The 14552-nt window shown below is 38.4% G+C and overlaps 1 protein-coding gene across 2 annotated transcripts in view; it reads right to left on the bottom strand.

Moving 5' to 3' along the window:
* The window catches only part of PTPRG (protein tyrosine phosphatase receptor type G), an 869661-nt gene that overhangs the window by 353126 nt on the left and 501983 nt on the right, over positions 1-14552 (bottom strand). For both annotated transcript variants that reach the window (XM_007529163.3, XM_007529164.3), the window contains exon 3: positions 1170-1349. In XM_007529163.3, the coding sequence (XP_007529225.1) occupies positions 1170-1349 (180 nt within the window). The remainder of the gene's footprint in view (positions 1-1169; positions 1350-14552) is intronic.

The following is a 14552-nucleotide window of genomic DNA, read 5'->3' on the forward strand; positions in this document are numbered from 1 at the left end:
AGAACATCATTGACAATGTATCTTTTCTGAGCAGGTACTCAAACGAATGTATCTAGGTAGAAGAGATGGTTGCCTGCTATTAGGTCAGAAAGAGAATTGCTTATAGGGACATTATGATAAAGAGCTCAAAGATAAGAATCCCTGTGCTGAGTGAGCAGGAAGTGATTCTGTGAATTTCAAAGCAGACAAGTCAAAGAAAGCAGGCATCAGATAAACACTCTTAGACAAATGCTGGTTTGGAGAAAGAAAATGGATCTCCGGAGTTGCTAGCTGCATTAGAAGTAAAGGCAGCTCTGTAAGCCATAACATGAATGGAACCAAAGGTCTTAAAAGAGGGGGTTTAAGGAAGATAAAGTTTCTGAGAAGGATAGCATAAAAGAACAGTGCATAATGACATCTTTAGTTACAAAGGGCTCATGCTAAGAAACAAAGAGAGGGAAAGACTGGAAATTGCTATAATGGGTTAAAGTCATGAGTTCATAGATAAGATATGGAAATTAGCTTTAATACCAACAGACTTCCAGGTAGCACTAGGTAGAAATGTAATAAAATACCCTGATGCTTACATTCTCTTCAGGCAGTGTGGTGCAGGAAGGTATGCATTCCCTGCCTCCTTCACTGACAAGCTATAACTGTAGTTGCACAAGAATAGTTAAGAAGAAGTCCAGATGCTGTAGTGTCTCTCCCTCTCTCTCTCTCTCTAAACAAGCAGTTAGCACAGGAGCAAATTCTTTTTGTGGAGCCCATTTCACAAAAGAAAAACAATGGGGCAGAGAGAGAATAAGACAGGTAAGAGTCAATTCTAATTAATTGATGTAGGTTTAAGTGATCACATGTAACTAGTAATTATCATATTGAAAAGGACAGATTGCTGAACATGTATATTTAACATTCTATGTAACATGTATATTTAATCCTTAAATATATACGATGGATGCCATTTATTGCTGATGTTTATAATTTTTTCAGAAATTGATATAGAGTAAGTAGTTAATTAGCTTGTACATAATTACCCTGCTAGTTAGCAAAGCTATCTAGCAGATTTCAAGGATCTCACCCAGTTATATGTTCTCCAGAGCAACAGGTAACACCTAAAGAGTTATATTTCATTTTGCTGTGTGCACAAAAGGATAGGGAAGAGGAGGAGGAGCAGAAAAGAAACAGATTACCTGTTTTCCCTGTGTTTTTCATCCAAGTTTTGTTAGAAGATTCACTGTCGAAGCCATCAAGTTGCAGTTCCTGGTACTCTTCACCAACACGAGCATGCTGGTCTAAAATGTCTATGGGAGACTGGTGACGGCCCCCACAGCTGACACTAGATGTGACCCAGTGCTCTGGACCATAGGCACCTATGAAAATGAAACAATCTTTCAGTTATAATGGTTCAAGGGACTCAATGAGAATAAGTAAGACTAGGAAGTCAACCACTGTATTTGCCAAAATGCAGTTTTCCCACAGCTTCCCAAGCTCAAGATCATGCCTTCCTTGAAAACTTGGCACCAAATCCGAGGCTTGATAGGGCAAGAAGATTTGAGAAAAGATAAGCTATACAAGATAGTTTTGCTTTTAGATTTGTGATCGAACACTTGCTGATTCTATCTGTAACCAGATTAAGGAAATTGAACAGAAGCCCTGTCAAGAGTAATTCACATTCTTTAAAAGATTTTAAGTCAGTTTCCTGAAGTAAGCATAGCAAATAAGCATCTTAAAAAATATATCCACATCAGAATACCATCATTAATTTATCAAGCTTTCTATTGTGGTCAGTTTATCAATCACAACTTTTTTCTTTGCTCTTAGGAGTTTGTCTACCAGAAAGGGAAAACGTATACTAATACTAATACTAATACTAATAATACTAATACTAATGTGACATTAGTACAAAACGGAGTGATAATAATTACAAATGAAAGCAAGCAAAGAGACGGGGCTTCCTCTGGCTAATTGTGAAAGATCTTTCAATTTGGCCCGAGTTTGTATTCTTGCTTGCTAAGGCACTTGCTTCTTCTCAAAACCTCTGTGTCATGTATGGGAGTATATAGTCACCTTCAGCTGAATGCAATACTCTTATAAATAAGGACTGTTAAGGGACATACACTACAGGAATACACTGAGGAGAATGCAATTGGAAAGAATAATTCTTTTGTGATATTTTATCTATTTATTTATTGGGCAATGACAGAGTGAAATTGAGAGGGAACAGGGAGATAGAGGATAGGGAGAGAGACCCAACAGCACTGCTTCATGACTTGTGAAGACTTCTCCATGCAGGTAGGGGCTGGAAGCTTGAACCCAGGTCCATGTGTATGGTGATATGTGCCCTCTACCAGGTGCACCAACACCTAGCTCCAGGACAGCATCATTCTAATTGGGTATCAATCAGGCACAGATCTCTGCTCTACTTAGAAATAAAATATGCTGAGACAAATATCTACTAAGTTCTGAGATATTTTGGCACTCTTTAATATAACAAGCTCTGAGATATTTTGGCACTCTTTAATAACCTTCTTCATGTACTGAGCAGGAGTAGCCTGCTGAGAAGAAACACACCTTTTAGCAGCAACATAAATCTATTTTTGAGTACTAAATATAAAACTATATGAAGAAGAGATTTAAATCTAAGCATTAAAGTCTTAAGAGGAGGAAAAATTCAGGCTTACCAATAAATGACATATAGTATACTTATAAACAAAGACACATTAGGTTCTTTTAACTTGACATTTCTGCATATATTAAGAGAAGCTTAAGTGGTCAAAGGGATTTTTAGGCCAATCTGCCTTCAGTCAGTGCTTCTGTGCCTCATGCAAGACTTAACTTTGCTATGATGGAGAATACAAGGACATCTGAAAGTAAGTGTCTCTCTCACTAGTTAAGGGTGCACACTCATGCACAAGCCACCACCATACACTGAGTTGCTATAGGTATCACAACACTGATACCAACTCAAAGCTGGGGCAACACTGGCATCATGGGAAAAAAAGACAAACAAAAATTCATTCTGCTCATACTAATGGAAGCTTCATGACTGCAAAAGCAATTGAGGTAGCTCCCTAAAAATGATTCATATTCTTGAGATCAGGCAAATTAACTTGGCCTAGTTCCATGTCTGGGCCATTTAACCTATTCCTCATTCCAAACAGTAAGATAGAAGAAATTATCAGAAAGAACACATTCACTGATTGGTAAAGGTTTAGCAATCTTAAGGAACTGTTAAAAATCAATTACAAGGGGGTCGGGTGGTAGCACAGTGGGTTAAGCACACGTGGCACAAAGCACGGGGACTGGCGGAAGGATCCCTGTTGGAGCCCTGGCCCCCCACCTGCAGGGGAGTCGCTTCACAGGCGGTGAAGTAGGTCTCTCCCCCTCTCTGTCTTCCCCTCCTCTCTCCATTTCTCTCTGTCCTATCCAACAACAGCGACATCAATAACAAGGATAATAATAACCACAACAATGGTAAAACAACCAGGGTAACAAAGGGAAAAAAATGGCCTCCAGGAGCAGTGGATTCATGATGCAGGCACTGAGCCCTGGCAATAACCCTAGAGACAAAAAAATAATAATAATAATTACAAGTGCCATAATACTTTCTAAAAGAGTTATCACCATTTTCTTTGTTGCAGGACTCCAACTAAATTAAGAAATGTGAAGGACTTTTCATTCATGCTGTTTCCTTAGTTGAATTCCTTGGTATTGGTCGAAATCCATAGTATTGTGATGAATCATAAAGGAACAGTGTGCATTTGCATAAATTAGATCCAAATTTCATTTTTATTTTGCAAGAATATATTTGAAAAAGAAGAGAGAGTGGACCAGCAGCAAAATTGAGTTTCAGCTAGCCAGGCAACTCTGAATTTTCTACAAGATTACCAAAAAGTCCAACTGAATACAGTGATAGCTGATATATCTGATGGTTAACTAAAATGATAACTTTGGTTAGGAATAACTGGAGCCTATGTTTAAATCATGTAAACTAATATTTTTAATTTAAAAATATTCAATATATGTATATGCCTTTTAGAAACTCAGAAACACAATACATTTACATTCCAGGGAAAACATTTGTGGTAAAACAAATCCACACATGTATGACTCCAAAGAAATAATAATCCAACTCATCATTTCTAAACACCATATCTCACTGATTAAAAAAAACTATTTAAAGTATTTGCCATTCCCATTATTTCTCATTGCCTTCCAGACATGTGTGATATATAATTTAGCACTCTATAAAATAATCAGAGTTGAGACCAGCCAGTGAGATTCATTTATTCACTGGTAACAATATGAAGATTTAAGCCAACTACATGCTTGCTTGTACACTTCCACCCAATATACGTTCAAGTGCAGTTTTAATTGAAACTGATCTTCCATTTCAGATTTTAAATTAATTCTTCTTTAGAGTACTTCATGCTCCAGACACTCTTGCCTTGCAAAAACCCTTGTGTCATTAGTGGAGGAAATAGAACGCTTTTTCTAAGCTTGCAGGTATTGATTACCTATTCTCACATCTAAGCACCATTGCCATTCCACACTGTATAAATCTCCCCAGTGTTAAGACACTTTATAAAGGAATGAGAATTATATCATTAATCATTTGAAGTTGTGCAAGTCTCATAGTATTGAATGCTTTGTTCTTCAGAACTTTGAATAAATGTGTTTAAATAAAAACAAAACAAAAACCCATGACACTAAATAAAGACTGGTTAACTGAAACCTAGTTTTGAGGGGGCTTAAAAATAAAGACCAATTGGGGCAGATGGGGGAAAAAAATTGCAAAAATAAAGACCAATCAGCAAGAAGTCTTCCTCTTTCAAGTATGACATCACCCGTCTAAAATAAGAAGGAAAAGTCATTTGCATTTTAGTTTCCTTTTATTGCCTTTTACATAGAACAGGATATATAACAGAAACTTTGAATTTTGGCAGCAGAAGCCACCAACTCTGACATGGCAACTAATATACACTGTCAAAAGAGGAGAGAAGGGGGCAGGAATAGAAAACATAGGGCAGTTTGGGCTTATTCCCATTCACCTGTTGAGAATCTTAAATGAATGCAATTAGGATAGAGACATACTGCCAACATGTCAATTCTAAGACTGTTTGCCACTCAGTTTATGATGGAAAATATTTTCTCCTTAATAATTTCAACAAACACATCCAAAACCCTCTGCTTCAGGTCTTAATCTCCATGTAAATCTTCAGGGAGGCTACCAAGAGGAATGCACAGACATTCTGAAGTATTGTAACAATGAATTCTTCATGTCTTTTTGACATCTATATCACTGATACTTTATTATTATTGTATATGGAGAGAGGGAGAGGGAGAGGGAGAGACCAGAACACTGCTCAGCTCTGGCTGATGGTGGTGTTGGGGACTGAACATGAAATCTCAGCCTCAGGAATGGAAGTCCTTTGTATAACCATTATGCTATCTCTCCACTGATAAAATTTATTGTTTATTCATGGACACCTGTTTTCCTAATTAGTTATATAAGAAGAAATTCTTCCTCCAACTTGTTCAATTTTATTCTAATACCTAGCATAGAATCATACATACAGTGAGTACTACTTCATAGCTTTGGGCACAAATAAATGAATCAGAAGAAAAGATCAATAACTTACATAGTTTGTATTCTAATGACATAGAGCATGTTCTCATATACACTTCTACCTGTTGACTTTATTAAGGCTTCCTTATTATCTAGCTGTCAAGAGTCATGATAGTAGCTTCAGAAGTAAACTTTTTTTTTTTTTTTTTGTGCCTACAGGGTTATTGCTGGGGCTGGGTGTCTGTACTACGAATCCACTGCTCCTGGAGGCCATTTTTCCCATTTTGTTGTCCTTGATGTTGTGCTTGTTGTTGTTGTTGTTATTATTGTCATAGCTGTTGTTGTTGGATAGGACAGAGAGAAATGGAGAGAGGAGGGGAAGACAGAAAGGAGGAGAGAAAGGTAGACACCTGCAGACCTGCTTTACCGCTTGCAAAGAGACCTCCTACAAGTGGGGAGCCGGGGACTCGAACTTGGATCCTTACACTGGCCCTTGCACTTTGCGCCATGTGCGCTTAACGTGCTGCGCTACCGCCCTACTCCCAGAAGTAAACATTTTGCCCTTTCTTCATTAGCACATGACTTTGAATTGTAAGTTGATAGATGGTATAAATATATGATGTGGGGAGCTGGGTGGTAGTACACCCAGTTAAGCACATGCTACCATGCACAAGGACTGGGGTTCAAGTCCCTGCTCCTTGTCTGCAGGGGGACTGCTTCATGAGCAGTGAAGCAGGTCTGTAGGTGTCTTTCTCCCTCTTTTTATTTTTAATTTTAAAAATCTTTTATTTATTTATTGTTGGATTTTTAGTGCCAACACTAAAAGCCCCAGCGATAACCCTAGAGGCAAAAAAAAAAAAAAAAAAGAAAAGAAAAAAGGTGTGTAAGGGGACCGGCCAGTAGAGCAGTAAGTTAAGTGCACATAGAGGCACAAGGAGCGGTACAAGAATCCCGGTTCCAGCCCCGGGCTCCCCACCTGTAGGGGGGTCGCTTCACAAGTGGTGAAGCAACTCTGCAGGTGTCTATCTTTCTCTCCTCCTCTCTGTTTTCCCCTCCTCTCTCAATTTCTCTCTGTCCTATCCAACAACAACAGCAACAACAACAAGGGCAACCAAAAAAGGGGGGGGATGGCCTCCAGGAACAGTGGATTCATAGTGCAGGCACTGAGCCCCAGCAATAACCCTGGAAGCAAAAAAAAAAATGTGCGTGATGGAATCTTTGCACATTTAAGAAGGCCATCAAAGAGGCAACTATGGTCTGTGAATCAAAAGAATTTAGCAATGTGGGGAGTGGTCCCTGGGCGACCCCAGGACTTGAGGGGGTTGAACCCCGGTTCCCTGTGCACTTCCCCCCTGGGCGTATGGGAAGATGAAGGGATCACTGCCTGGCAATAAATGAGTCCCCTCAGCCAGAAATAAGATTAGCCCTGCTCACCATGATCAGGATAATAAATCCCTTTACTAGCTACCTTGTTCCCGCATACCAGCAAGGGACCTCTCCCCAATATTCCTTATTTGGACTCATCTTCCTCTACTGATCCTCTCCCTTTTTGCCCCTTTTCTTCTTTCTCTAAACCATATATAAGTCTGTTCTCACCCCAATAAAGTTGAGTTGTCTCTCTGAAGCACTCATGGAGGTTCATGTCTTCCTCCAAGCTGTGCCCATCCCCATCCCTTGGGTACCTCCCCCTCAGGTGGTCTATTCCACCCTTGCCCCCTGCAGCCTAGGAGGTGGTGAGGTTTTGCAGAAGCAGCCCACCTAGCAGAAATTTTGCAGTTAACTCCTGTTGTAAAGCACACTTATCTTTAAGGCTTTTTCATTGTTTTCTATGCTTTTAAAGAGTTATCTTGAGTGAGAGACAGCATAGTGCAAATCAGACTCTCCTGCCTGAGGCTATGAGGTGTCAGGCTTAATGCTTCCCTGCACTCACTACCACCACCAGAAACCAGAGTTGAGCAATGCTCTGATAAAAAGAGAGAAAGGGGAGTGCACCTAATCAAAGAAAACCAATCTGGAAATTCAGTTTTGTTGATCAATCCATTACTACTTCTTTTAAATATGGACTCAATACTTGTTCCATTTTACTACATTACCAATGACAACTGTTATAACCACTTAACAAGACACCACTTACTGAACTTTTCTAGCTGAATGCGCCTGTAAATATTTCACATAAAATTTCTCCTATAATCCTGCTAAGAAAATGAAGGCTAGGGAGGCAAGAGGTGGCTAATCCAGAAGAGCACACACACTGCCATGCTTGAAGACCTGGATTTAAGCCCCGGCCACTATATGGGAGCACCTGTCAGGGGAAGCTTCATGAACACAGTTCCTTCTCTCTCTTTTGCCATCAAAAAAAAAAAAAAAGGGGAGTCAAGCGGTAGCTCAGGGGGTTAAGCGCACGTGGCACAAAGCGCAAGGACCAGGGGAAGGATCCCGGTTCGAGCCCCTGGCTCCCCACCTGCAGGGGAGTCCCTTCATAGGCGGTGAAGCAAATCTGCAGGTGTCTATCTTTCTCTCCCTCTGTCTTCCCCATCTCTCTCCATTTCTCTCTGCCCTATCTAACAACGTCGACATCAATAACAACAAAAACAACTACAACAACAATTAAAAAAAAAAAAGACAATAAGGGCAACAAAAGGGAAAATAAAATTTAAAAACATTAATTTAAAAAAAAGTCACCAGGAGGGGCGGGTTTGTGCCCACAGCAAGCCCCAGCAATACTCCTGGTGACAATAAAGAAAAAGAAATGAGGGAGTCGAGCCGTACTGCAGTGGGTTAAGTGCAGTGGTGTAAAGCTCAAGAGCAGGCACAAGGATCCCTTCAAGCCCCCCCCCCACCTGCAGGGGAGTCGCTTCACAGGTGGTGAAGCAGGTCTACAGGTGTCTGTCTTTCTCTCCCTCTGTCTTCCCCTCCTCTCTCCATTTCTCTCTGTCCTGTCCAACAATGATGACATTAATTAATAACTACAACAATAAGACAACAAGGGCACCAAAAGGGAATAAACAAATAAATAAAAAGAATCTTTAAAAAAAGAAAAAGAAATGAAAGCAGGGCTCCCCTAGTACCTTTGGAAGAGGGGTCGCTTGGGAAGTTAGGCTGCCTACAGATCTACTCATTAGTACAGTGGGGAGAAATTAGCTGTGTTCACATCAATGACAAGGTATGAGGATTATAGGAGAAATTTTATGTATGTAACGTAGGAAAGTTCAGTGAGTGGTGGCTTGTAAGTGGTTATAACAGTTGTCATTGATAACATGTAGTAAAATGTCCAGCAAGGCCTCCAAAACCAGACTATCTATATATTGAAAAGTCAAAGTGTAGTTCAAGGGCTAAGGAAAGTGGACATGGGCATTTTTTGGTAATCAAAGAGAGAGGGGTGAGGTCCTTAGGGTCAAAGGGAGAGGGGTGAGGTCCTTAGGGAACAGGACTTGAGTGACTTGTGGAAGGGAGTCACTCCCTGAAGTGTTTCCAATTTGGGCAGAGGATAAGAGTCAAAAGTACAATTGCCTCTCCAGGAAGCAGAGCTTCACCCCAGCAGCAGCTGAAACAGAGTAAAGAGAAAAACAATAATGTCCCAGTGGAGAAGCCTGTTCAATATCACCTCAACTAAGTGATGAAATCTAACATCAGTTGCTGGGATACCATACATTATCGTATATTTTCTGATAGGCTAGTGAGGCACCTCACATCTATGGGATTCTTTCTGAAAATGTATATCTCCATTCTAATACTGAGGAAGATACCAAGCAAACAGAAATGAAAGAATATTCTGCCAGGGACTTGAGGTCTCCTAAAAATGCCAAAGTGATAAAAACTAAAAGGAAACTAAAGAGTGGTTACAGACGCAATAAGACCGGGAAGCAAGGATATAAAATGCAATAAGGTATTCTAGACTGGATAGTGGAACAAACACAAAAATTAGTGGGAAACTCCAAAGCTCTGAATAAAGGTTGGACAATGCTTATCTTCCCATCAGTCCTTGCCAAAAAGGATTTTCGTTTGTGGTTACTGACAAGATAGAGGCAAATTTATTATGAAACTGCTTAATAGCCAAATAAAATGTCTCACTGAGTGAGTTACATATATTAATATCCAGATTTTAGTGGATTTACTACTAGAAATTTGAGGACAGGTCTATGGCCTAACAGATGAACAACTAGGTAATGACTTAATAGTGCTAGAAAACACTATCTTTTTTTTTCTTTCCTCCCCATGAAAGGAATTTGTACTGAGAAAAAACAAAAGAAAAGGCTTTCCTAACAAACACAGCAAGCTTGTGGGTGGTATTTCATTATTTAAAGTAATAGTAAAGCCTTCCAAGAAATTCACCTTTAAAAAATATAGTCAGGAATCAACATTCTTAGCTTAATTCATGGCTCATTTGTGCACTGAAGGAACCCACTTCTGCTCCTTGGTGTACCATTAACGAGTCACTATATTTTTCTCATTTTGAGATGCTACACTTCAGTAGACCAGTATCAGGAAGACATATTTCTACATGAGGGTAAATAAATCATACAAGTGGAGTTTAATTCCAAAGGGCCTATTTGCTGCAGACAGAACTCTCCACGTGCAAATAATAGCAAATACTGTAAATCTGGGCTCATGCATTCCTCTGTGGTCACTGTCCCATTAAGACATATTTAAGCCAAAGAACTTAAGCCACTTAAGCCACATGCATACATTCTGAACCCAAACTAAGTGATTGTATTCAAGGAAAATCATACAGAAACCTGATAGAAAACACCTCAAATTCACTCCCTACCTCTAATAATATTACTTTTTAGAAGTCCAAATATGAACAGATATAATTGGTAAGCATCAATTTTTCTTGATAATTTACATAAATAGTCATGCTTCCATATATATTACTGTTAGCTATTTAGATTTGACCTAAGAAAAAGAGAGAAAAGTACTACTTCTAGAGGATATAAACCATACTTGCGGGGGAGGGGGATGTGGTGGCGCACCTAGTTGAGTGCACATGTTACAATGCACAAGGACCTGGGCTCAAGCCGAAGTCCCCACCTGCAGGGGGAAACTTTTGTAAGTGGTGAAGCAGGGCTGCAAGTGTTTCTCTTTCTTTCTCTCTCTTCTTCCTTCTCTCTCTCTTTCTCTCGCTTTCTGTCACCCCCTTCCCTCTCGATTTCTGGCTGTCTCTATCCAATAAATAAATAAAGATAATAAAAAAAATTAAATAAATAGAAATAAATAAACCATACTTTTGTCCAATAGCAAGAAATTTCAAATATCTATTAGTGATTTCTGTTTTGAACAATGATTTCTTTAAATACGTAAGATTTTTTTTTGCAGAAAAAAGCACACACCTTGAATTTATTTTACCATAATATATTCAAATAATGGTTTCTAGTCACTAATGAAAAGCCATTAAAAATAATGAATTCTGTCTAAATCTAATTAAAAATAAAACAAATATACATGTTATATGCTGCTTCTAGTCAAACATACTTATTAATGTCTCCCTTAAGGTATTTATATTAAAAGCATTACCTGGATCCAGGGATGTTATCCTGCATCTTGTTGTCTATTTTAATCAATAACAACAATCCAGCACTATGTGTATTCATTTTTTTAACCAAATAGTACATTTAATCTTTTATCCCAAATCTAAAACATCTTTAAACTACTTTAGTTTTTAATTAAAAAGCTTTATGGGACTTAGCTTATGATTCGTTTGCATTCTCCACTACTGGAAGCTTAATTATCTTTTGTACATTTACTGTTGTTTATGTGAAAAATGGAAAAAGTTAACAACCATTTCTATTGCTTAACTCTACTGTTTTCTTTTTTCATGCATAATTATAATGCTATTGGAAGGAATACTCTAATCTTTAAACAAGTTAAATATGTGAATGCATCATCCAGATAATAAAATATATCAGCAATATTTTGCTCCTAAATTTTAGACATAAAGCAAACCTACATTCCTCCATTGCACACCAGTGGTATGTTGATGATTAACATCAACAATCAAGATGATTAACCCTACGAATAGAAAATAAGATCTATTTTGTTCATTCAAAAATACCAACTATTCTTAGTTTAATTTCCCTGGTATCTATTTTAGGACAGTGGGTTAAAGCTAATTTCAGATTAAAAAAAATATATATACACACACACACACACACACACACACACACACACACACACAAACATATCAGGCATCACAGATCTCTGAATTGAGATTTCCAGAGTCTCCAGAAGGTCTTTCTTGAGACCATTTTACTATTATGAAAAATAAGAATATTAGGAAATAATGAAGAAGTCAATAAGCACACTATGGGAGTTCTGAGTCAAAGATCTTAGACTAATAGAATGAAGTTCAAATAGAATGATTGACTAAGGATATTTGCATTGGAATGTGAAATGATAAGAGGGAAAGTATATAAGGGAGCATGCATACAGTTCTAACAGTTCTTTGAAGAGTCAGTAAAGATGCATTTTTGCATACATCTGAAATTTAAAAGTTGTGTTTTTCTTTCAAGCTAAATATATCCTATCTAAACAAACAATTAAAAAATCTACTGCTGGGGGAGTCGGGCAGTAGCGCAGCGGGTTAAGCACAGGTGACGCAAAGCCCAAGGACCAGCATAAGGAACCGGGTTCCAGTCCCTGGCTCCCCACCTTCAGGGCAGTTGCTTCATGGGCGGTGAAGCAGGTCTGCAGGTGTCTATCTTTCTCTCCCCCTCTGCCTTCCCCTCCTCTCTCCATTTCTCTGTCCTAGCCAACCAACAAAGACGACATCAATAATAACTACAACAATAAAAAAACAACAAGGGCAACAAAACGGAAAATAAATAAATTTTTTAAAAAATCTACTGCTAATCTGGATGGTTTTTTCATTGACGTAAACTAACACTGTTTAACACTGGGTTAACTTTACTTTTGCTCCTTGTATACACAGTATGTAAGTAGTTTAAAAATACATGTCACCATTATTATTGTGCAATGATAAGTATCTTAAGTATTAATAAAGTGTGGTAGGCAGTACTATTGTACTAGTTGTATGTCAGAAGTCTTCAACCTTCAAGTAAAGAATGTTTCCCAGGAGTTGACATTGTTCTTCAGTTTTGATTTCCTCCACAAAACATGAACAAAAAACAGAGCTTAAAGGTGGCTCAGGGATAGAGCACACCTTCCCTGGAAAGGTTCTTCTGGGTTTAATCCCCAGCACCACACAGATGGGAGGACTATTGAGCGCCTCACAAATTGCACTTTGCACTGGCTCTCTTTCTTTCACATTGTAAAAATGCAACCAAAGCAAAGCTGGGCAGGGGAGGTGGTTCAGTAGTAATGCACATTCATGAGAAAAGGAGTAAGATGTCTGCATAATGGGGGACCGAGGGGAGAGAGAAGTACACTGGGTAAAGAGATGAACTGAATTCCTGCTCAAGGATAGCAAGTATCTTTAACATATTAGGTCCAAAGAACTGTTATTATTACATATCAATATAGATTCAACCAATTTGTAATATCTCTCAAGGGTGCTAAAGAGGCAAGTGGTGATATCCATGTTACAGATTCACTCTTTTTCACCAATTTCAAACTCTGCAGAGTGGAGTGTGGTAGTGGAAAAATCTTATAAGAATTTAATTTCCTTACACAAATAGCAAATTTATAACTGATCATCTCTAAAACTCCTAAGAACTCTGACTTCTTAAAGAACACTTCCTGCAGAACCTGGAAGAACTGAGTCAGAGTATAAAACATTTGTTGATGGCCTAGCTAACATTTAACCCTATCTGACACATTCCTAAAAGTAATGTATTTGATGAAAGCTAAACAGGATGCGATAAAGAGAATGGCAAGATATCTATCGAGTGCTCAATGAGAAAGACTTTCAGCCAAGAATACTATATCCTGCTAGATTGTCATTCAGACTAGATGGAAGCATCAAAACCTTCTCAGACAAGCAACAGTTGAAGGAAGCAACCATAACCAAGCCTGCCCTGAAAGAAGTTCTGAAAGGTCTCCTATAAATAGTCAGACCACCACAAATAGGACATATATCAAAACACTCTAAAACTCTACAAGAATGGCGTTAAAATATCTTCAATCTTTGATATCAATAAATGTCAATGGCCTGAATTCACCTATTAAAAGACACAGAGTAGGAAGATGGATCAGAAAACACAACCCAACAATATGTTGTCTACAGGAAACTCACCTAACGCAACAAGATAAACACAGACTTAAAGTGAAAGGATGGAAAACTATCATTCAAGCCAATGGCCCACAAAAAAGGGCAGGAACAGCTATTCTCATATCTGACATGATAGACTTTAAAATAGATAAGATTAAAAAAGATAGGAATGGACACTACTTAATGCTCAGAGGATCAGTCAATCAAGAGGACTTAACAATTATTAATATCTATGCACCCAATGAGAAGCCATCTAAATACATCAAACTTCTACTGAAAGAGCTACAGCAATATATTAACAGTAACACAATCATAGTAGGGAACTTCAACACCCCACTATCTCAACTTGACAGATCATCCAGGAAGAAAATCAGTAAAGACATAAGGGAGCTAAATGAAGAGATAGATAAACTAGAACTATTGGACATTTTCAGAGTCATTCATCCCAAAAAACTGGAATACACATTTTACTCAAATCCATATGGATCATTCTCAAGGATAGACCATTTGTTAGGCCACAAAGACAGCATCAGCCTATTCAAGAGCACTGAAATCATCCCAAGCATCTTCTCAGACCACAGTGGAATTAAACTAACACTTAACAATAAACAGAAGATTAGTAACAGTCCCAAAATGTGGAAGATCAACAGTACACTTCTTAACAACTTCTGGGTCAAAGAGGAAATCAAGGAAGAAATCAAAATGTTTCGAGAGTTCAATGAAAATGAAGACACAAGCTATCAAAATATTTGGGACACAGCTAAAGCAGTCCTAAGAGGGAAGTTCATAGCTATACAAGCACACATTAGGAAACAAGAAAAGGCACAAATAAACAGC

The sequence above is a fragment of the Erinaceus europaeus genome, chromosome 12, assembly GCF_950295315.1.
Source record: "Erinaceus europaeus chromosome 12, mEriEur2.1, whole genome shotgun sequence".
Taxonomy (NCBI): domain Eukaryota; kingdom Metazoa; phylum Chordata; class Mammalia; order Eulipotyphla; family Erinaceidae; genus Erinaceus; species Erinaceus europaeus.